Source organism: Caretta caretta, chromosome 27 (assembly GCF_965140235.1).
Source record: "Caretta caretta isolate rCarCar2 chromosome 27, rCarCar1.hap1, whole genome shotgun sequence".
NCBI lineage: Eukaryota > Metazoa > Chordata > Testudines > Cheloniidae > Caretta > Caretta caretta.
This window is the reverse complement of record NC_134232.1, coordinates 14753758-14775362: the sequence shown is the minus strand read 5'-3', so window position 1 is coordinate 14775362 and position 21605 is coordinate 14753758. Positions and strand designations below refer to the sequence as shown.

General features: G+C 51.0%; 1 protein-coding gene across 8 annotated transcripts in view; it reads left to right on the top strand.

Annotated features, from left to right (window-relative positions):
* Positions 1-21605, top strand: part of LOC125626683 (zinc finger protein 385C) — a 203778-nt gene that overhangs the window by 110963 nt on the left and 71210 nt on the right. For 2 of the 8 annotated variants that reach the window (XM_075123674.1, XM_048829993.2), the window contains exon 1: positions 6739-7168. The exons of 5 other annotated variants lie outside the window; for them this stretch is intronic. Coding sequence is in view for 1 of the 3 variants with exons in the window: in XM_048829999.2 (XP_048685956.1) it covers positions 7159-7168 (10 nt within the window). In the remaining 2 variants the exon portion in view is untranslated. Of the gene's footprint in view, positions 1-6738; positions 7169-21605 lie in introns of those variants that run through there. One more of the 8 variants, XM_048829999.2, reaches the window with a different exon arrangement.

Here is a 21605-nt window from a genome sequence, read left to right as displayed (position 1 = left end):
GTCTTTCAGGTTTATTAATTTTGATGCTATCGAACATCTTTCGCTCCTCAATTATACCCTAATTCTTCAAACAACAAAATTCGCCTGGAGGGGGACCAGTGAACCTGAGTAAGCTGTGGGTTGGGTATTTTCCCCCCTCCCCTCTTCTTTGCTCCTGCATTTGCAAGTTCTTTGCAGAATCTAAGGGTCTGCAGTTAACATTGGCCAGATTTCCTGCCTGAAGGTGCATTTGAAAAGTAAGGACTCAGGGTAGAAGCCTGACCCTGTTGAAGTCAATTTCAAAACTCACCTTGACTTCAGTAGAGCCAGAATTTCACCCCAGAGTCTTGAGCCTCTCATGCTTGTCCTTATTCTGCTGACGCCACTGGGACTGCTCATGGAAGCAGGAGTACTCCCTGTGAGCAGGGTACCAGCACCTACCCCTGCGGGTCTTTAACCTGCCCCGTTGTATGCTTGTGTTGCAATGCGTGCCCAAGGGAGCCCCACAGGGCATAGCAAAGGGCACGTGCTCCACTTGTTTATCTGCTTCCGAGAGGGGCCGTGCTGCACACGCCGGCTGCTCGTCACCGCCGTGCAGTCAAGGAGAGCCCCAATCTGCAGCACGCTCCGTGCAGTGGGTGCTGGCTTAGCCTGGGGATGGGTTATCTGCTGTGGTGGTACGTCTCCAGATGCGTTCACCACGTATGTGACCATCGGGGGGACAAGTAGGAGGCCAGGTAGAGTTGTGCAAAACGTGACTTTCATTCAAAGGGCTGAGGGCAGCTGTGCACCCCAGTGCAACTCCACAGCCGTCCGTGGGGGTCACTGAGGGCCTGCGGAATTGAAAGTCATTAAGAATTCATATGCCTCCCAGCCTGTCTTCCCACTGTAGTGACAGGCGCCGGTCAGTCTCGTGCAAGGGGTGCATTGTTCTCACACACTGCTTTGCTGGACTGGCTCCCCCAGCACGGCTAGCCCCTTGTCCCCAGTGTGAGAATTGGGGAAGAGGCGAATGCTCGTGCCGGACCCAGCAGTTCTCTGGCTGTGGATATGTCTCCATTTCAAGCTGGGGTGTAATTCCCAGCCCAAGGAGCCATACCTTTGTTTGCTCTGGTTGAGCTGGTGCACTAAAAACAGGATAGCCACGACGGTCGAAGGACCCGTCCGAGACACTAGGCGCATTCTCGGGGCCGCTAGCCTCTCCCGCTGCTCACGCCGTGGTAGCTATTTTGTGGCTCGGTCAGAACTAGTTATGTCTCCTTGAGCTGCAGTTCATACCTCCAGCTCAGAGTGCAGACGCGGCCTTCATGACAGCAGTGCTGTCCGCTGAGTCGCAGAGACACGTGGCTAGCGATGAGCAAAGAGGCACCATTTCATTTCATCCAAAAATTCCCTGACATTTTAAAGAACCGTTCCATTGCTGCCTTCCCCCCGGCCCCATTTTGTCTGAATTTTGCTTGCCTGGATTTCAGGCTCCTCCGTAACAGGCGCACTAAGGCAAGCTAGAAAAGCAGTGAGGTTTGGGGGTGTTTTTGCAAGTGCTTATCGCAATCCAAAAATTCCCCTCTTCCGGAATGCAGACAGTAAGCTGCAACATGTTTGCTAGGCGGGGGAGAGCTGCGAATCTCACTGATGCTGATCAGCTAAAACCTGTACTCCTCCTCCTCCATTACTTGTTATCCTGTCTCCCCTGCACTGCCCCGGCTCCCTTGTTTGCTGCCTCTGTAATGTTATGGTAGCGTCTCCCGGTGGGGCTGTTAGACATAGCCTTCCAAGTTCCTTTCCTTAGCGTGTGAGCAAGTTTTGGCTCTTGCGAAGACATGGGCCCAGATCCCAGGGGAATTAGGCACCTAAATCATTTTGGGGATCTGAGCTGTTGTGTTAGCCTTTTTGTGAGGAGGCGGCTTTGGGGGAGAGGAAGCTGCATGGGCGGTGAAGGGTTTGTTCTCCGCCCTGGGACGCGGTTAGTTCTGGAAGCACAGCTGCTGCCTGGGACCTGGGGATGGACTGAGATTTTTGGGAGACGGGCTCCCCCTGCTTTTGCTGTTGGACTGTCTTGTTCCAAGACTGGTGCACGTGGGTAAATAGAGCAAGTTATACTAAGAATGTGCCCAAACTCTGCATGAATGAGTTCTCCTTCCCCGGGACGCCAACCTGCAAGGCCTTGGACATCTGCCATGGCTGGGCAAGGCTGGCGCCAGTAGAAGGGGCAACAATAATAACTATCTCAAACCGTTACCTGCAAGAGGCTTATTTCTGCAGCTGGTCCTTAGGGTCCAGCCCCTTCAATGCAACCTTGTCCTATTATGATCTCCCCTTCCGAAGTGCACACGGGATACCCTTGAATCCATTTGAAGCACATTCAGTCAATTCCAATCAGGCACGCCCTGGCACAAGAGAGGAGCTATCTATCTAGGTATGAAATATCTCAGGAGACCAGCCATTCAGTGAATGGCCACAGCCAAAAAGCAAGTCCATACTCAATGCCAAAGCTATAGCCTAAAACTATAAAACTTACTAGAAGTCACATCTAGGATGGCAATGAAAATCCGTGGCGGTAGCCGAGTGCCGATTTGCAACCTTTGTCCCAGTGGATACCTGACTCCAAGGCTGCGTGCTCGCTTAAGGAGGAGGGGAGAGAAATACCATCTGCCAGAGTTGTGGGGTGAAATGCAATGGCCTGTGATAGGCAGGAGTCAGACTAGGTAATGGATTGTCACCCTGAGCGTCACAGCCCCCTGGCGGTTAGGAACAGGTCCAGGGCGGGACGCCACCCCCACTTCCTTTGTGGCTGGATGGGAGGAAGTTCCACTGTAATCTCAGGTAAGGCAGAGTCACAGCACGGAAAAGCTGAAGAAACCACAGGGCTGTAAAGCCATAATTGCCCTTCTGGCCTTAAAATCTGTGACTCTCCAGTGTCCTCTTTCAGCTTTAGCGTTTGCTTACATTAGTCACTGCCAAACTGCTGATGACATGAAGCAAGGTAATCTTAAACTTAAATAGCCCAACAAGGGCCTGGTAACAGGCCGTCAGGGACCAGCTGTCAATGGCCGATTAGCAAGTATCCAGTCTAAATTTACTGTCACTATTGTGAAACCAATACCATGGGCGTGTGCTCATGCAGGTGTACAGACGCGCACACAGGAGCCTGTAAACGGTTTTCTGATTCAGTCCTGGGGCAGGTCTAGCTCTTAACGCTTTTTACAGCGAAACCCAGTTCCCTGCAAAACAGGCAGGGGGAGCGTGAATGATCCTGAAGTTAAGACCAATAGCGGCCTGTGTTTTAATATGTCAAGATCGGTCCGCAGCGCTTGATAATCAAGGCTGCCTTAGTCAGCATGTGTCAGTGCGATGCACTGATGCTCAGTATGCTCTTGCATTCATTCCTCAGCAATTAGTTGCCATGAACTCTAGTTACAGAGCTTGGATTTGCCATCTGAACTTGCTGACGGTTCCCGAATATCAGCTGGATGTCTGTTTGATTTAAAGAAAAGAGAAAGCCCAGAGACACCCAAACTGAACTGCACTGTGCTAAATGTTTCTAGTGGCTTCAGGCATTTTACAAAATGTAATAATTTCAGCGTTTGCATTAAAATGTGACCTGTTCTAAATGAAGCTGCGTGTATCCATGGATGCCCTCTGAAAAGAGTTTGCCTTCTTGTTGGTTGGTTGTTTTTGTTTTTAAACTGAAAGAGGCAAATTTTTACCAAACTCTCCCAATTATCTGATCTTCCAAAAAAAAAAAAAAAAAAATTAAGTCTTAGATCTTCTCTCGTGCTCTTCATTCATAGATCACAAAGCACTTTGTTGCAAAAGATGAGTGTCATTATCCCATTTTACAGATGGAAACTGGTGAAAGGAAATACTTTTTCGATGCCATGCATAATTAGACAGTGGAATTAATTGCCACTGGGAGTTGTTGAGTCCAAGAACGAAGCAAGATTGAAAAAGGGTCAAGACGTTCATATGGATAGCGAGACTATCTGGAGTTACCATAAGCAATACTAACAAAAATGTGGAAGGAATATTAAATCTTGTTCTTCAGGGCTGAAGCCAGTCTCTGTTAAAGACCAAGATGAGATGTAATGTGGGGGGCAGATTTCCCCCATCAGCTACTGCAGGGTTCACCTTCCTCTGAAACATCTGGTGCTGGTCACTGCTGGAGACGGGCTGGACCAGAAGAAACTCAGGTCTGTTTCATTCTGGCTAGGCCTGTGTTTTTAAACGGTGGCACAATGTGGGGAGAAAGGACTTGCTCAAGGGCACCTGGCAGCTCAGTGGCAGAGCCAAGAGTAGACTCCAGTTCTCCTGTCTCCTCATCTTGCCCACCAGCCCATGCGGTGATTCATGCCTCTGATTCATGCCCTTTTCCAATTTGCCCTTAGATGCGCCCTCAGGGGCCCACTGAAGTGTCTGGGTCTGCAGCAGAGAACAGAACCAAGCCCCAAGTGGCCATGATGAGCTAGACACTAGGCAGAGTGTGATGTATCAGAACACTGTGCCCTGGGAACAGATCCCTGCTGCTCTGAAGGACAATCGTTTCTAATTATCTCTAGGTAGGTTAATTGATACCCACTCATGTCTGGCTTTAATCCCCTTTCTGGTTAGCGGGGAATCGTGTGCCACAAAGACACTGGTAATCAGGCAAGCCTTAGCGAGCTGGAGAGGGACTCAGGGCGGAATTGAATGAAGGCTCCAAGGTCAGGTTTGCTTTGGGGACTTCGGGCATTGCCTTGGTGGGCACAAATGCGCCTCGAGGGGTTCGAAGGGGATGAAGCCGTGAATCTGAGCCACGTTGCACAATCACCCTACCAACAGCGTGCATGGAAGTGTGTGTGTGTCTGGAAGAGCTGCTGGGGACCCTGCCAGGGCACCGGAGTCTGGGAAAATGGTCCCAGTCTGAGCTGTGGCCAGTCCCTTCAGTACCAGGTTTACGTTCGGGCTCGGTGGGTGGATTGCGCTGCCCGCAGATCCTCACAGCTGTTTGCCCCTGTCGCTGGTGTCTAGCTGGGGGTACTAGCCAGCCAGCTGCTCTGGGGGTCGCTGGGTAGCGTTGCCAGCAGTTATCTCATGGAGTTGTCTGCAGACACTAATAATAATCATCGTCCGGCTCAGCCTTTGAGCCCAAACCCCTCCTCTTGGCTCCTGTCCCTGCCTTTCCTCTCTTCGACCCTGAGCACATCTGGCTGGCAGATGGGGAGCGGCGAGGGGGACACCTGCTGTTGTTCCTCATCTTATCTTTGCAGCAACTTTTGGATGCAGCCTTTCAAACAGAGGGGAGGGAGGAAGCGACGGGGCCTTGGATGATGGCGGGCAGCCAGCGTCCTCTGTGTGTGCGGTGGATGCAGGGTGCAAATGTCGGCAAAGGCTCCCAGCAGGCAGTTTGGAACCACTGGCCCGGCGCAGTGGTGGGGCTTAGAAATTAGTCCTGAGCAGGTCTCAACCCCAGTGTGCCAGGCGCTGTGCAAACACAGTGCCCCAGTGAGTGCACAGGCGAAGCCCGACATCCTGCAAATTCCCCTGGGCTTCATGTTGCCCCCCGCGAGTAATCCCACCGCGCTCGCCACAGCACGGAAGCAGTTGTGGGGTCAGGAGACTGGTTTGGCCTCATTTGCATTCTGCTGTGGGAGAACCTGAACCCAAATCGTTCCTGGGCTCTTGAGCAGAGACAGCATCGCCAGCCCCAACTGTTCAAAAATCACCAGATTGGTTTTAAAATCATGAGTAGGGCTCAGTGCTTGTCGTGGAGGTCGCGGATTCTGTGACTTCCTGCGACCGCCGTGACGTCTGCAGCGGCGTGTGTGGCTGACCCCAGGGCTGCCCAAGCAGTTGGCCCCGGAGCCAGCCACTCTGGCCGCTGCTGGAATGGCTCTGCAGCCAGCCGCTCGGGTGACCCCGCAGCCAGTCGCTGCTGGAGCGGTTCGAGCCCTGGGGCCAGCCCTGCTGGCCGCTACTCTGGTGGCCCTGGGCAGCAGGCCCTGGGGACTGCCTGATCAGTGGCCAATGCGGCTGGCCGTGGGGACTGCCGGAGCAGCGGTCCCAGGGTGGCCAAAGCAGCTGCTGGTCCGCCGGGGCTCCCCCCATGGTGACAGCCAGAGCAGCCACTAGCCCCCCAGGGCTCTCCCCTGGCAGCGGGCCCCCCGAAGCCCACCACCACCGCTGGTGCCAGGAGGCCCCCCTGGCAGCGCACCCCCACCCAAGACTCAATCAGGGGCATTTATGGTATCAGTCACGGGCTGTGATTTTTTTGTTTCTTGCCTGTGACCTGTTCATGACTAAATCGTAGCCTTAGGCATGAGATTCTGTGAAAACAATAGATGTGGTGTTCTTTTATTTGCCTTCTGCTCTTTGAGCCTTTACGGGGTCCTGGGGTCACATTTTGAAGCTTTTTCCACAGCCACAGGAGGGCTGGAAATGTACTTTTTCTTTAAGAACACAGGCTGGAATCATCACAGATCCACTTGACTCCAGGAGCTGGGGCTTTAAAGAAAACAGCCAGTAGCAGGAGACTCAGGACTCTTGGCCACACTGCAGAGAGCAGGGAGCAAAGCTTAGCAGGTGACTCTGGAATCTGCCCACCTGCCCCTGGCCGCTCCATCGTGCCTTCCCGGGGCGACACTAGCCCCCAAAGAGGAGGACGTTCTGGGAACGGAGCGACTCCTGGGGGTGCGTCTGTTTCCCGCTCAGAGTTTCTTTGCTTTGGCAGCCTCGGGGCTGACTTTGAGCCAGCCTTGGAGCGAGAGGAGCGCTCGTGTGTTCCCTCCTCCTGGGAAAGGAACGAAGAGAGCGCGAGCGAGCCTGCGAGAGGGGGAGGGCGGGGGGGGGCATTGTCACTCCAGATCCTCTGATCCCCCCCCTCCCATCCAATTTTCATGTTAACACCTCATCTCTGTGTGCTGGGACCTCAGCTGGGAGAGGCTACAGTTCTTACTTTGCCATCTGTGCTTCTGATTGGGCTAAGGAAGGGCCAGTAAATACGGGAGCGTGGCTTTTCCCTCCTCCGGGCAGGGCTCGGTAGAGCATTAAGCTTTTAATTGAGGTTTAAGTCTCCGTCGGGGAAGGGGGCACTTGTGCGGCGCACGGCTCTGGAGCAGGCGGCGGCTGGCAATCCATGCAGCTGCATTTACACGCACAGGGGGAGGGAGACCAGCGGCGAGCGGGCAGCGCAGCCAAAGCAAAATGCTTTTAGGTAAGTGAAATGCAACTTTCCTTTCCTCGCGCTTCCAACAACGGGCAGCCTGCGCTGTGGCCTTTTGTGTCACGGCGGCGTGAAAGCCGGCAGTCCCCTCCCCAGGCTCCTGTCGCAGTCGGCTTTTTACTCAGCGGGAAGTGGGAAAGCTGTTCGCTCAGATCGTGCGGCAGCTGGAAAATCCAGGGTGGGTTTAGCGGGAAGCTTCTCGCGGGTGCGTGTTACGCAGAGATCACAAAAGCTTGCAGCAAGCACTGGGGGGGCGGGTGTTTGGCCAGTTTTGCAGCAATGATGGCAAAGAAATTGACCTAGGACGAGCGCCACGAAGGGATACCTGCGAATGGTTCGGGAAAGTCCAGGCTGCTAACATCCCAGGTGCACTCCTCTGTGCAGAGACGGCGCAGCCTTTAATCACCCAGCCACCTGCAACGGGCTTTTATAGAGTCCCCTGAGCCCAGAAACATGAAATCCAATCAAGGTGCAAGTTGTAAAAACTGTCCTGTTTCCTCCCGATCTGAGGCCAGTTCAGCTCAGACTACGGACCCCGGAGTGTGTTTCCCCTTGTGAGCTTGGCCAAAGGCTTGAGGGTCAGTGCAAAAGATCCTGATATGAACTATTGTGCTGTCAGGAAAGAGCCGAGCAGACTCACGGAACTTCCTGGCTTGGAAATGGTGCCTGGTTCTAGGAGCATGAGCCCTGAATATCCTCTGCCTAATTAAACCTGTCGGATCCTCCCTGAACCCCTCGATCAGCACCGTGCAGTCCTAAACGGCAGTTTACAAGCCAAGTGGATTCATGTCCTTCCCCATTTCCATCCCTCGAGAACCCATTTGAACGGCGGTTGTATCTTTGTAATTAGAACCAGTTCAGTCTTGCATCAGTACACGCTCAGAATGGTCAGCCTCCCCCCAAACGTACGCGCACACCCTGTTTCTTCAGCTCCCAGCTTTTGCATCTTAATCCCCGGTGGCTTTCAAGCTGAGCTTGATTCACTGCAGCCTATTGATTTTTCCCAGGGCTACGAGAAACAGGTTGCATGCTGACGTGAGCTTTATTTCGTCCTCTCTTTTCATTTGGGGGTCAGCTTTTACTTTGGCGCATCCTCCTGTGTCTGTTTTGCTTGCCTGGAAGATGAGGCCAGTGCGCTGCGCTCTTCAGATGAAATGAGGTTTGGTGGGGGAGAAGACAAGGCAACGGCTTTGAGGAAAACACAGTTAAAAAGCTTGCAAGAAGCTCTGCTGATCCTGGTTAGTTGGTGTTTTCTGGCTGCAGAAGGCTCATTGAGTCAAGCTGCAGCAGCAAATAAAGTGTAACTGGAACGCTTGTGTACAGTAGGAGCCGTGGTTCTGTGCTTTGAGTATTATCATTGTCAACTTTCTACCATGCCGTTAAATGACACAGCTTTCCATTTGCATTTCACGCCCATGTCTTACGTTGTTGTTTTTGTCGTCAGTGTTATGGATGTCTGTACAGCTGGGATCTATAGGATGGTTCCTGCTCTCTCTCTCTTTATGTGTATGTGTGTGTATATATATATATACTGTATATTTATAGATTATTACTATATCACGTACATGGCATGTTTATGTCTGTGAGTGTTTTATAAGACGGTTGCGTCCAAGGAAACACGGATGGTATTAAGCTGGCACATCTGGCTGGGTTTTTTTAACTACGGCATTGCTTGTCAGCTGCCTTGCATAGATCACTTTCATTTTTTTAATCATTTGAAAAACAATCCATCTTTCATGAGCTGTCTTTCCCTGTGTTTCTGGAACAAGTAACAGTTCTCAGGATATTTATCTAGGATATTTGTTAGTCAAAGCGGGTTTTAAAAAATATAGCTTACCTTTACCTTTGTTGCTTAAAATATGTAACTAATGTTCTGAAATCTCGACATTTTTATTTTTTAAACTTCAAAATACAAACTATTCTGTGTTCTGGCACATGATAGCACACTTCCTCTGGATATTTTCCCTTATTCGCCACCACCTGCCTGTTCTACTTTCTATTTCCTTTGCCTCTCTAATTTTTCAGTATTCCACCTCAAATGACAAAACAATGAGAATAATTTTACTCCAGAAAATTTCTTACCAGAGGGCACTGTGCAATAAAGTAATGTATCCTATCAATGCCTGGTAGTTTAATGGAACCCTTTGTATAGTATTGCATTCCACTGGGGTACCCTGACATTTTGGAGAAAAGTCCAGGACTGCAAAGGTTTTGTTAGCATATATTCTGTTGGCCATATTTATTCAAGTTTTGTTTACTTCCTGACATGTGTAAAGTGTCCTCCTCTTCTGAAGCGGTGTTTTAAAGCACACAGAGGGAGAGTGAAGCCTCTAAACCAGAATGTTCTGAATATCTAAAGGATTTGAATAAAAAAATTCTATTTTCCTAGGACATTTTAGGGCTAAAGTGCTAGCATGTGGAGTTAAAAGCTGGCCATGAAAGTTCTTAATTAGCCAAAGTGACGAGTAACTTTGTATTAATGCATGGGTTCTGCAAGGTTCTCCACCAGTGTGTCAATTATTAGCTGCATTGTAATTAAGGCTTTTGAATCCTTTATGAGGCTTTGTCGTTGTTACCACTTTGTCAAATTGTCGTACTTCCACCGAAGTCAAAGGCCTGGCGACTGTTTACACTAGCTGTGGGTCTGCCCCGCTTACTCTTTTTGATTTTTGTCTTGACTGCTGCAGGCAGGAACCCTCAACAGGTTTTTTAATTTGTGTTTGTTTTCTTAATAGAATGAATATGAAATAAAACGCACCCAAAGTCAGAAAAACTTTAAATTCTCTTACAGCTCAAAATGATGCTGAGCCCCGTTGTCTCGGGCCATGCAGACGTGTGGGCTGATGGCCCCACGCTAGCTGCTGAATGAGTTGTGTTGCCGTGCAGGTGCTAAAGCTGATGGCTTGTGATGAAGACCTTTGCAGCAGCACTGTGCCTCGAGGGACTTGAGTGCATCTCGTTGAGTCCAGTGGGGCTACCCACGTGCTGACAGGCAGGCATCTCCTTACGGGCCTGGCTGAAATGTCCCTTGAAGTCAACATTGGCTCGGGCACTTTGGCTTTGGGCAGGTCTACACTTAAAACGCTGCAGCCGTGCAACCATACCACTGTGGCACTTTAGGGACGTGTACCTGGGATTAGCCTGGATTCAGCAGCCACTGGCCACAGCTGGCATTAGCGGAGCCAGTGCAGACAAGGGAGGCCGCAGCTTGCAGTTCAGCGAACCACCTCGGTCTCGAGCAGGGGTGGGCTCGACTGATGCAAAGTGAAACGTTGCCTGTTTACACTGCGGGTTTGCAATGGCGCAGCTGCCCCGGTCGCTGGACTCCCGCTGTAGAAGCGGCCTGGAAAAGCCGGCAGTAGAACGGGAGTGTCTAGGAGTATGGTTGAGGGCAGCACTGTCCCTTTGTGACGGGGTCAGTCGGAGACTGCTGGCGTGTGGTAGCAGGAAGCCACGTTGTAAATTGCCGGGAGGTGTCATGCTCGGGTTCTGAAGACATTTGGGGTTTATTGATTCATATTTTATTTGGCTGCTTTTAATTGACTGGGTACTAATGCTTTCTGTTCTCTCCAGAAGAGTAATGTCTCATTAAAACAATAATCTTCCTATCCATCTGCAAAAGGGCCTGCAGTTATAACGCTTTCTCGGGAACATCTTTATGTGTGGATGCCGCAAAAACCAACCACCACTATTATCTCCCCACAAACGGCTTCTGTTCTTACTTCTCCATTATTAGCTACTTTCAAAACCTGGGGATGTTGCTCTTCTGTCATTGCCAGGATTTAATGGAGGAAAGAATTAATCTGGATGCATTCTCAGCATAATGTCAAATGCATCATTTTCCATCCCACTTCAGTTGCGGGATTTGGTTTTCAGGGTCTCTTCATCAAATGCTGGAACCTTGCTTTTTCTGGTATTCTTTGGGGTGAATTTCCCCAGCAGTTACTTTTATCAGAGGGGGCTAACTCTTGGAAAGGTCTTGGGGGAACATCTATTTTCTAATTTCAGCACTCAGCTGTCTTAAAAGACTGTGCTAGTGAGTCTATTGAACCACATTTCCTCTGCGGGCAGCCCCTTTCATAGATTTTTAACATCAGGGGCAGGGCGGGATCACTTTCGACTCTTGTATAGCCCAAGCCAGAGGATTTCACCCAGGGATTCCTGCATCAAGCCCATATCTTCTGGTTGAGCTAGAGCAATTTTGATTTAAAGATGCCAAGTGATGGATAATAATGGATTTCTAATAATAAGTATTTCAAGCAAACCTGAAAGTTGTTGAAATTTTTAATCAATTGTGCTCCTGATAGCAAATTGAAGAGCCCTCTCCCACTGTTCCCCGTACTTCAAGAACTAGCTGAAGCAATCTCAGAACTGTTAACAATTATCTTTCAGAATTCAGGGAGAATGGGTGAGGCCCGAGAGGACCGGAGAAGGGCAAACATAGTTCCTATCTTTAAGAAGGGGAACAAGGAGGACCTGGGGAATTATAGACCCTACTTTGATACCTGGAAAGATACTGGAACAAATTATTCAACAATCAGTTTGTGGGCACCTAGAGGATTATAGGGTGATAAGGAATAGCCAACATGGATTTGTCAAGAACAAATCATGCCAAACCAAACTAATTTCCTTCTTTGGCACGGTTACTGGCCTGGTGGGTAGGAGGAAGTAATGGGCATGATATGGCTTGATTTTAGTAAGGCCATTGATGCAGTCCCACATGGCATTCTCATAAGCAAGCTCAGAAAATGTGGTCTAGATGAAATTGTGCACAGCTGGTTGAAAGACCAGACTCAAAGTGTAGTTAGCAATGGTTTGCAATCAAACTGGTATCTAGTAGGGTCCAGCAGGGGTCAGTCTTGGGTCTGGTACCATTCAATATTTTCATTAATGACTTGGATAATAGAGTGGGGAATATGCAGATGACACCAAGTTGGGAGTGGTGGCAAACGCTTTGGAGGACTGGATTAGAATTCAAAACGATTTTGGCAAATTGAAGAATTGGCCTGAATTCAACAAGGTGAAATTCAAAAAAGTCAAGTGCCACGTACTTCTCTTGGAAGGAAAAAATCAAATGCACAGCTACAAATTGGGGACTAACTGGCTAATTGGTTGTACTGCTGAAAAGGATCTAGGACAGGGATCTCAAACTCAAATCACCACAAGGGCCACATGAGGACGAGTACATTGGCCCGAGGGCCACACCACTGACACCCCTCCCCCCGCTGGCCCCGGCCCTGCCCCCACTCCACCCCTTCCCTAACCCTATTCCAACCCCTTCCCCAAAGTCCCCACCCCAACTCTGCCCCCTTCCTGCCCCTATTCCAACCCCTTACCCAAATCTCCGCCTCTTCTCTGCCTCCTCCCCTGAGCGCGCGGGTCCCCGCTCCTCCCACCTCCCTCCTGGAAAGTGCTAAGCACCGCCAAACAGCTGTTTGGCTGCGGGAAGCGCCTGGAAGTAGGCAGAGGAGCGGGAACGTGGCGCGCTGGGGGAGAAGGGAGGCAGTAGGGGAGGGGAGCTTGGCAGCCGCAGGAAATAATGCCAGGGTGGGGAGCTTGGTGGGCCGCAGCAAATAACTCCGTGGGCCGTCTGTTTGAGACACCTGATCTAGGGCGTCATAGTGCATCACAAATTGGATCTGAATCACCAATGGGTGATCTCATTCTGGGGTGTATTAACAGGAGTGTTGTAGGTTAGACATGGGAGGTAATTGTTTCACTTTGCTCTGCTCTGGTGAGGTCTCAGCTGGAGTCCTGTGTCTAGTTCTGGGTGCCCCACTTCAGGAAAGATGTGGACAAAATGGAGGGAGTCCAGAGCCGAGCAACAAAAATGATCCAAAGCTTAGAAAACCTGATCTGGGAGGAAAGGTTAAAAACTGGGCATGTTTAGTCTTGAGAAAAGCAGGCTGAGGGGGACCTGATCACAGTCTGCAGACATGCAAAGGGCTGGTGTAGAGAGAACGGGGGATGGTCTAGGTTTACATGGTCCTGTCTCAGCGCAGGGGGCTGGATTTGACGGCTTCTTGATGTTCCTTTCAGCCCCACATTTCTGTGATTGTCTCATAACGCTCTTAGGCAGGGCCGGATTAACGCAGGGGCTTTAGGGGCTGCAGCCCAGGGCCTCAGGCTAAGGGGGACCTCAATCCTGGAGCCTCTGCCAGTCGATTGCGATCTCCGGGCCGCTAAAAGTCCAGCGGCGCAGCAGGGCTCAGGCAGGCTGCCTGCATGCCGTGGCCCCAAGCCGCTCCCGGAAGTGACTGGCTGCTGGCACATCTCTGCAGCCCCTGAGAGTGTGGGGAAGGCGGCGCCGCATGCTGACCCCACCCCCACTACCATCCCTACAGCATGCGGGCATGGGCAGTGCATGGAGACATGCTGTCCCCCTTCCCCCAGGGGCGCGCAGAGATGTGCCAGCAGCCGGCCACTTCCGGGAGCAGCGTGGGACCATGGCATGCAGGCAGGCAGCCTGCCTGAGCCCTACTGCACTGCCGGCTGGGAGCCGCCTGTGGTAAGTGCCTCCTGGCCGGAGCCTGCACCTCGCACCCCCTCCTGCACTCTAACCCCCTGCCTCAGGTCAGAATCCCCTCCTGCACCAAACTCCCTCCCAGAGCCCGCACCCCTCACCCTCTCCTTCACCCCAACACTCTGCCCCAGCCTGGAGCCCCCTCCTGCACCCAAACTCCCTCCCAGAAAGAAACTAATAAAACAGTTGTTCTAAGGTAAGAAGTAGGCTATTTTGAATGAATTGAACTATATTATATATGTTTTAAGACTGAAATGTAACCACAGAATGGCTTTATGTTGATTAAAAGGCAAGTTTAGTATAGTGTTAATAGCCACAATGCCATAATTGTGATCATTTTGTTGTAAATTAGGAAAAAGACTTGTATACAGGGGCCCCACACAATCTAATAGCCCTGGGCCCATAGGAGAGTTAATCCGGCCCTGCTCCTAGGTGGGTTCATTTCATCATCCATCCATGATTGTTAAATCTGTAACTAATAACTGGAATTGTGCATTGAATAGATCTCTTGGATTCTTTTGCCTCTTCAGAGCTAGATGGTAGGAAAATGAGTCTTGTTATGTGTTTGTCTGTCTTAGGCGGATATGTTAGTACAGTTGGGGGGTGAGGGGGGTTACAATGAAATATTAGAACTAGAACTAGAAATCTAATTAAATAATAATGACAAATGTGTATTTGATTCCAAGCATGGACCATGGCCAGTCTAGCTCTGGGGCAAACTTAGAGGAGTGGTATATAATTGCGCAGCCATTACAAGCCCCATTTTCAAGGCTCTGTGAAAAGTGGCTCTAGGCCAGTGGTTCCCAAACTTGTTCCACCACTTCTGCAGGGAAAGCCCCTGCCGGGCCGGGCCAGTTTATTTACCTGCCGTGTCCGCAGGTTTGGCCGATCGCGGCGCCCAGTGGCCGCGGTTCGCTGCTCCAGGCCAGTGGGGGCTGTAGGAAGTGGCGCGGGCCGAGGGACGTACTGGCAGCCGCTTCCAGCAGCTCCCATTGGCCTGGAGCAGCGAACCGCGGCCACTGGGCGCCGCGATCGGCCAAACCTGCGGACACGGCAGGTAAACAAACTGGCCCGGCTGCCAGGGGCTTTCCCTGAACAAATGATGGAACAAGTTTGGGAACCACTGATCTAGGCAGAAACTTGATGAAAAATTCCAAAAGCGAAGAGCAGTTGACTGTTTTACAAGTCAGAGGGAGAACCGAGCTGGGTTCCCTGGGTCTGAAGGTCTTTTCCGCCCTCTGGAACTCTCAACCCTGAAACGGACTCTCAAAGCCACCTTGTGGTCCTCCTTCGAATTCCTCCTTCAGTCTCTTCTCTGCTGTGATGCCTCGACAGCCCTGGACAATGGCTAGGCAGCTGGTTAGCTGTGACCATTGCTTTTCATACTGACCAGTATCATCTCATGATTTTCTTGAGCTACCCCTGCTGTGGGAAGGGACTGCCTCTTTAATTGTATGTTTGTACAGCGCCTGGCACAATGGAGCTCTGACTTCCAGACGTGACCGTAATACAGATAAATATTTTAAAATGAAATTTCGGCAGGCTGGTGCCCCAGGTCATTGTGTGCCGCCGTATCTGAAGTCTGAGCTGATGATTGGAAGCGATTCTAATTTTTCTCTTTGTCCCCCCTCCCCTGTAAGCCTCTGTGGTTGGTTTGTTTGTTCAAAAAGAACTTACCCGGAATGCTTTTCCTAGGCACAGTGCGGGATTCAAGGGTCACTGTTGTGTCTGGTTCTGGTGATTGGGTTACTAAAGGCCTCCGTCAGGACCAGGGTCCCTTTGTGCTGGGCGCTGTCTAGACACACAGCGTAGGTGTCAGCCCTTCGCCAAAGAGCTTCCAGCCTAAATCGACACAAAAGGAGAAGAAACTCAGGCAGTTATTAGAAGAGCTGGGAACAGAACCCAGGCCTCCGGATGCCTAGCTCTCTGTGTTAACCACTAGACCACTCTGCTTCTGCAATTTGCCTCGGACTTGAGTGCGACAAGTATCTAGGCCGGTTGATGGTTTAGGGTGGACGACGTCAGAGTGTCACCGTTCTGCCGGTAAGGCACAGAATGATGCTCTGTTCTAAATGTCTGTTCCCGTACATACACGCCTCTGAGGCTGCCTGTGTCCACGTCCACTTGCATGAACCGTGTTCCACCATAACCAGAGCACTCGCCTGCCCTCTGGCTGAGAGCAGGGCAGGTCCACGGTGGGCCGATATTAAGCGAAGAAGAGATTGACATTCCGCCATTGTAGTGCACGCTACAGTCCCATGTCACTAAGTGCAGCTATATATGGTCCTGGCTTGTTCTGCGTGTCCTCTTGCCCGGTCATCTTTCCCCGTCGGCTTGGGGTGTGTTGTGGGGGAGGGAGTTTTTTCTTTATTTGCTTTAAATATCTGGGCCATTTTGGAAGTCTCGCACCTGAAGCAGCTCCTTAGTGCTGGGCCATTGCCAGGCCGTACGGGGTCGCGTCCTGGTGCGAATTGCACCCTGCCCTCCAGATAACTAAATGGTAGTGTGTAAATGGGGCTGATCCTCCGCTAGTTTCCACCAGTGTAAATTGGGAGTGCCTTGAAGTCAATGGAGCTACACTGCTAGGACACTGGCCCGAGAGGTGAACGGATGGTGTACACGTACCTAGAGCACATGCCATGGACAGGGCACCTTGTCATTCAATACCGTTACTTGCCAAAGGTGCTAGACCAGTAAAAACAAAACCGCTCACCGGTGCTTTGTCCGTACACCCCGCATGTAAATAATGAGACAGATAGAGATTAAGGGCAAATTTTCATCATCTGTCTCTAAATGTGCACAGACAGGTTTTCACACTCAAGGTTTAGTCCATGCAAATTTGCTTGGGTTTGCATGCAGTATCTTCCATTCCCCAGTGCAGTCTGCATGCATGTCCCCCTTCCCCTGCAGTTAGTGAAGAGGGAATTGCAGAGGCTGCATTGGCCCCTCTCTGGAGAGTCAGAAACACTGAGCTAAACCTTGTTCTAAATCCACTTGTCTCTTTCTGTGTGTGCCCCTAACCTCTTCAGAGAGACTCACTATGGTCTAGTGGGTGGGGCACTGGCCTGGGCATCAAGAGATTTGGGTTCTGTTCTTGGCTCTGACCCTGACCTGCTGTGTGACTGTGGGGAAGCCACTTCCTCTGGCTGTGCCTCAGTTTCCCCTCCCACTCAGTCTCGTCTAAACCTCTTTGGGGAAACGACTGTCTCTCACTGAGTGTGTACTGCTTAGCACCAGTGCCTTTGGGTACTACAGTAATAGAAATAATGAAGAACAATAGTAGGTAATTGAGAAGGCGCTGCAGCAAGAGATCGGTGTGCTCCCGCAGGCGCAGGCCAAAGTGGTGGGAGGGAAAGGAACCTGCTTAATTTGCTCTGAATCAGTTGTTTCACCAGAACGGTGAAAGAATCACAATTTAAATTTCTTTCCTCCCTTTTCATTTCCGTCAATTATTCTTTGGCTGTAACAAATTGGACTCGGTTAGAATTTATAAATTAAAAAGAGCCTGGAACAGAGGCTGAACTGATCGGGGGATTGTTTTCTCTTCTTTCATGAAACATTCCTTCCCCTCCACAAAGGAAAAAAAAGAAGGGGGGAGGGGTGATGAGGAGGGGAGGGAGCCTGCCTCAGGGTGTAAAGGAGACAGAATTAGGATTTGACAGTTACCTCCTCCTTCCTGACTCTGCCCCAGGTCAGGATTAACCATGCGTCTTTCCTCTGTTGAGAAGCTAGTTACCCGCCACAAAGTTGCATTCCTCTGAGGAGACAAGTCAGATCTTTGCTCCAGTGGTTTGTGTGAATTCAGGGAATGAAGGCTGTCCAGGATGAAATCCCAGAGAACTCCTGGTCACCTTGAAAGGTCACCAGACCACCTTGAAAACACAGGAACTCCAAGCCCTTCCCAGGTGCAGGGGGGTGGGGGGGGATTGATTTTAGGGATGCATTTCTCAAAGCCAATTTCCAACTAATTAGCTGGTGGTTGAAATGGCCGTGGTTACAAATTAAGATGTGCAATCAAAAAGTGGCATTCTCAGTGCTTTATTCTGCACTTTGAGAGAGGAAACTCCTACATCTAGAGAGATTTGAGCTGATTTTTGCTTTTTCGTCATCATTTTTTGGCTATATTATTCCTAAATATGATTTGCTCTATAATGCTCCTCCCTAGCTGCAGGGGCAGCAAAGGCAGCGAATTGCCTTGCAAGAGCCCGTAAGGTGTTGTGAGGCTGGGAATAAGATAGAAGTGGGAGGAAGTGCAGGGGAGGACATGATCTGATTCAACAAAAACTTCCCTTGTTGCTGGGCTGCGCTGCAAGGACTGTACATCCTGGCTCCAGCTCAGTGAACGATGAAGTGCTAGGACAGGCGAATATGATTCAGTCCTCTAGCAATGTCCGGGTTTGGGTGGGAGGAGGAGGGGTTCAGAAGGCCCCTCTGGCATTCTGCGAAGCATCATGAGATCACGGCCGAGTCGGGACAGGAGTTGCTTGAAAAGTCTGGGCATTTCAGTAAATAGAAGAAATAAACTCCCCAGTCCCTCCTCCTCCTTCCCGCTGGCCCATGCTTTGGCGACCCTTGGAGGAGATGGCTGAGTGGGTCGGAGCTTGGGAGAGCTGACTCTCAACGGGACATTTCTCGTCCTGCTGCCTGCACAGACCCTGGGCTTTGGTTCAGAGCAGTACTGCCAGGAGGCAGGTTAATCACATACACAGTGACTGGGATGCTCCGAAACAGCCTGGGAGCTGCGGTCGCGGGTGGCGGACTCTGTGGGTCTGGTGCTAGGGAGGCAGCGAGCTAACCAGGCCGCTTGCCCAGTAACCTCTCTCCGAGGAGCTTATCTGGTTCCCGTCACCATAGGATCTGAGCCTCTCTACTGTCTTTGTCCTGCCGACAGGGAGTGGTGGTAATTCCTCATCTGTAAAATGGGGCTGAGACCTAGCGCAAGTGACTGGCCCAGGGCCACACCCAGAGTCTGCTGGAGCAGGGAACTCACCCTGGGTCTCCCCAGTCCCAGACCACAGCCCTAACCACTGCTCTGCCCTTCCTCGGCCAGGCGCCAGCAGCTCCTCCCTTGTAACAGCTGGCACGGGCTTGTTGTGTCGGCAGAATGAAAAGGGCTTTGACTCCAGCAAAGGGCTCCCGCTGCGCTGCGCGTCTGGGCACTGTGTGCGCAATAGCTGCCAGTATTTTTAATTCCCCCCAAAAGACACCGCGTTGGGTGCTGTCTCCCGCTCGGGTGGGGACTCCCTTCACAAGCCAGCTGCCTGCCCGCCTCCTCCCACCCTTCCTAACACGCCACGACTGGGTTCCGAGGGCTGCCAGGACCGAGCGACCCAGCCGAGGAAGTTCCAAAGTGGGCGGTGGCATTTGGGGCTCCTGCCGGTCTCGAGCATGTCCCGGGGGGCTTTCCCTGGCTCCGATTTGATTTTGGAACACAGCCTTCCTGTCGCCGGCTGCGGGGTGGCTTGGTAGAAATCCTCCAAGCTGGGCACTCTGGAGCCACTGGCAGCCATGCTCACGCCTTCCCCTCTTCCCAGAGAGCCGCTGGCGCAAAATGTAAACTAGCTCCCGCAGAAGAGCACGTGGATCTCTGCGCCACTCGTTATCCCTCATTCGTGCCCAGACGACAGAGGCATCTTGTGCCCGATCCCAACAGAGAGACACGTCGGCCACAGTTGGCGATGTTATGCCGTGAGGCGGTGTTATGTATTACTTTGCTTGCCGCGTGCTCGTGTCACAAGGGTTTGGGTGCGTAGGACCATAGACGCCGCCAGTCTGGATCAGGCCCCAGCGCCATCTGCTCCAGCATCCTGCCTCTGACAGTGGCCAGTACCAGGCAGTTCAGTCGAAGGAGGCAGTTGTGGGATAATCTGCCCTCCAGGGGGGGTCTTGCCCTGGTCTCTAATACATATTGGCTGAAGCCCTGTAGCACGAGGTCTCATATCCCTTTCAAAAATGTTGTTGTAATTAATGGTAAGAACTGTGGATGTTTTTATTATCCATATAAATGCCCAGTACCTTTCAGAATCTTTTTGAGTTCTTGGACTCAACAACTTCCTGTGGTACTGAGTTCTGCAGCCCATGCTGGGTGAAGTTGTGTTTCCTTCTATCGATTTTTCATCTCTCACCATTTAATTTTGCTGGGTGTCCCATTCTCATGTTACAGGACAGGGGGAACCGAAAGTCCCAATCTCCCTTAGTATCTCCACCCCTCTGAATACACCCCATGGTCCCACTCCAGTTATTTACCCAATAAACTTGGCTCATCAGCACGTGGGATTTTCTGACCCTTTGTCTCCCCGCAGTGGAACAGAGGTGGAAGCCCAGCTGGTAACAAGGCATTTATGATTATTTATTATTTATTATTATTCCCATAGCACCTAGGAGCCCCAGTCCTGGATCAGGACCCCATCGTGCCAGGCGCTGTACCCCTAGTCTGTAGGAACCCTGTGGGCTTAAGAGAGGGGTGGGAGGGCAGTACAGCTTTCCCAGCACTACAGAGCCGCCTTTCTGATGCCCCCGTGTTTGTTCCGTCTGTTAACGGAGGTGGCTAAGGACAGACCATCAGAGACCCTGACCCAAAACAACCAGCTGCCAGATAAAATATGCAGGCAGAGCACATCATTAAATTCAGCGCCGCCGGAGCCTACAGGGCCAGCCCTTGAGAGACCACCAGGGGCCTGCCAGCTCTTCTCTCCCGCTCCCCAGTGCGGCTTGACCCAGGCCTCTTGGCCAGGGGCAGAGGAAGCAGAGAATCCGTGTCAACGCAGCCTGTGTTTGAGGCTGAGCGCTCTTTGCATCAGCTTGACAGAACAGAGCCAGGCGGGCCCGTGGCCATACTGGGCTGCTCCTGCGATTCTGGGTCACTGGCTCTGCCCTTTGGAAAAACCCCTGCAAGGGAAACGAGTGGGGACTGCACATGGGTTTGGGGAGAGACGAACACTGCTCCGCACAGCAGACCTTCCCCTGGGTTGTGATCCCCACGTGGGGCCTCTTCTTGCTGTGGTTTGGGGGTGCGGGGAGGCTCTGTCGTGCTGGGGTGTCGGGGAATCAAGAATTCTGGCTGCGGCGGGGTGCAGAGGATGCGAGCAAATGTCCCTGCCGACGTTCCAGCTGGGGACTGGAGCGTGTAATGTCCGCTGAGGAGGGGCTCTCTACTCCACGCGTGTCACGTCAGGTTATGTCGATCGCAGGGCGCCTCCGACCCAGAAAGGAAAGAAGGGTGACAGCAAAGAAAAAGAGAGAGGGTTTAACTCATTCAGGAAATAAAGGGAAACATGACTTCCATTAACGGCTTCAGAAAGAGGCACCTTTCTGGCATCGCCGCCTCCGAGTCTTCAAAAGCCAGGAGACTTTGTAAAAAAATAATACTTTGTTTGGGGTTCTTCCTTTTGCCATCTGGATTTTGAACCTTTCAGTCACACTCAGATCACGTTTGCGGGAGGGTGTTTTTCCCTCTGCAACGACAAGGGCTAGAAAGTAGAACTGGTTGGGAGTTTTCTGACACCTGTTTTTTGTTTGTTTGTTTTTTAAATCGGGGCGGGGGGTTTGAAAACGTCCCATTTTGACACTTTGTAAAAATCAAAACGTTTCATGCCACAAAGACTTTCTGTACAGACATTTGCCATGTTCTGTTCGAATTTTTTAAAAATAAAAAGGTTGAAATCCAAACAAAACAGTTCAGATTTATTGAAATAAAATATTGTGATTGGCTAGATGGAAAAAAAAATTCAGATTTTGTGAAAAATTTTGAGATTTGGACTTTTTGTCCCAATTCAGGATAGGAAAAAATGTTGAAACCTCAAAATTTTTTGTAGGGCAGGAAATTTGTCACAAGATAACATGACTCCAGGAGCTGGGGCTTTTAGAGAGACACCAGATATTGTGAAACTTGTGAGATCTAGCAAC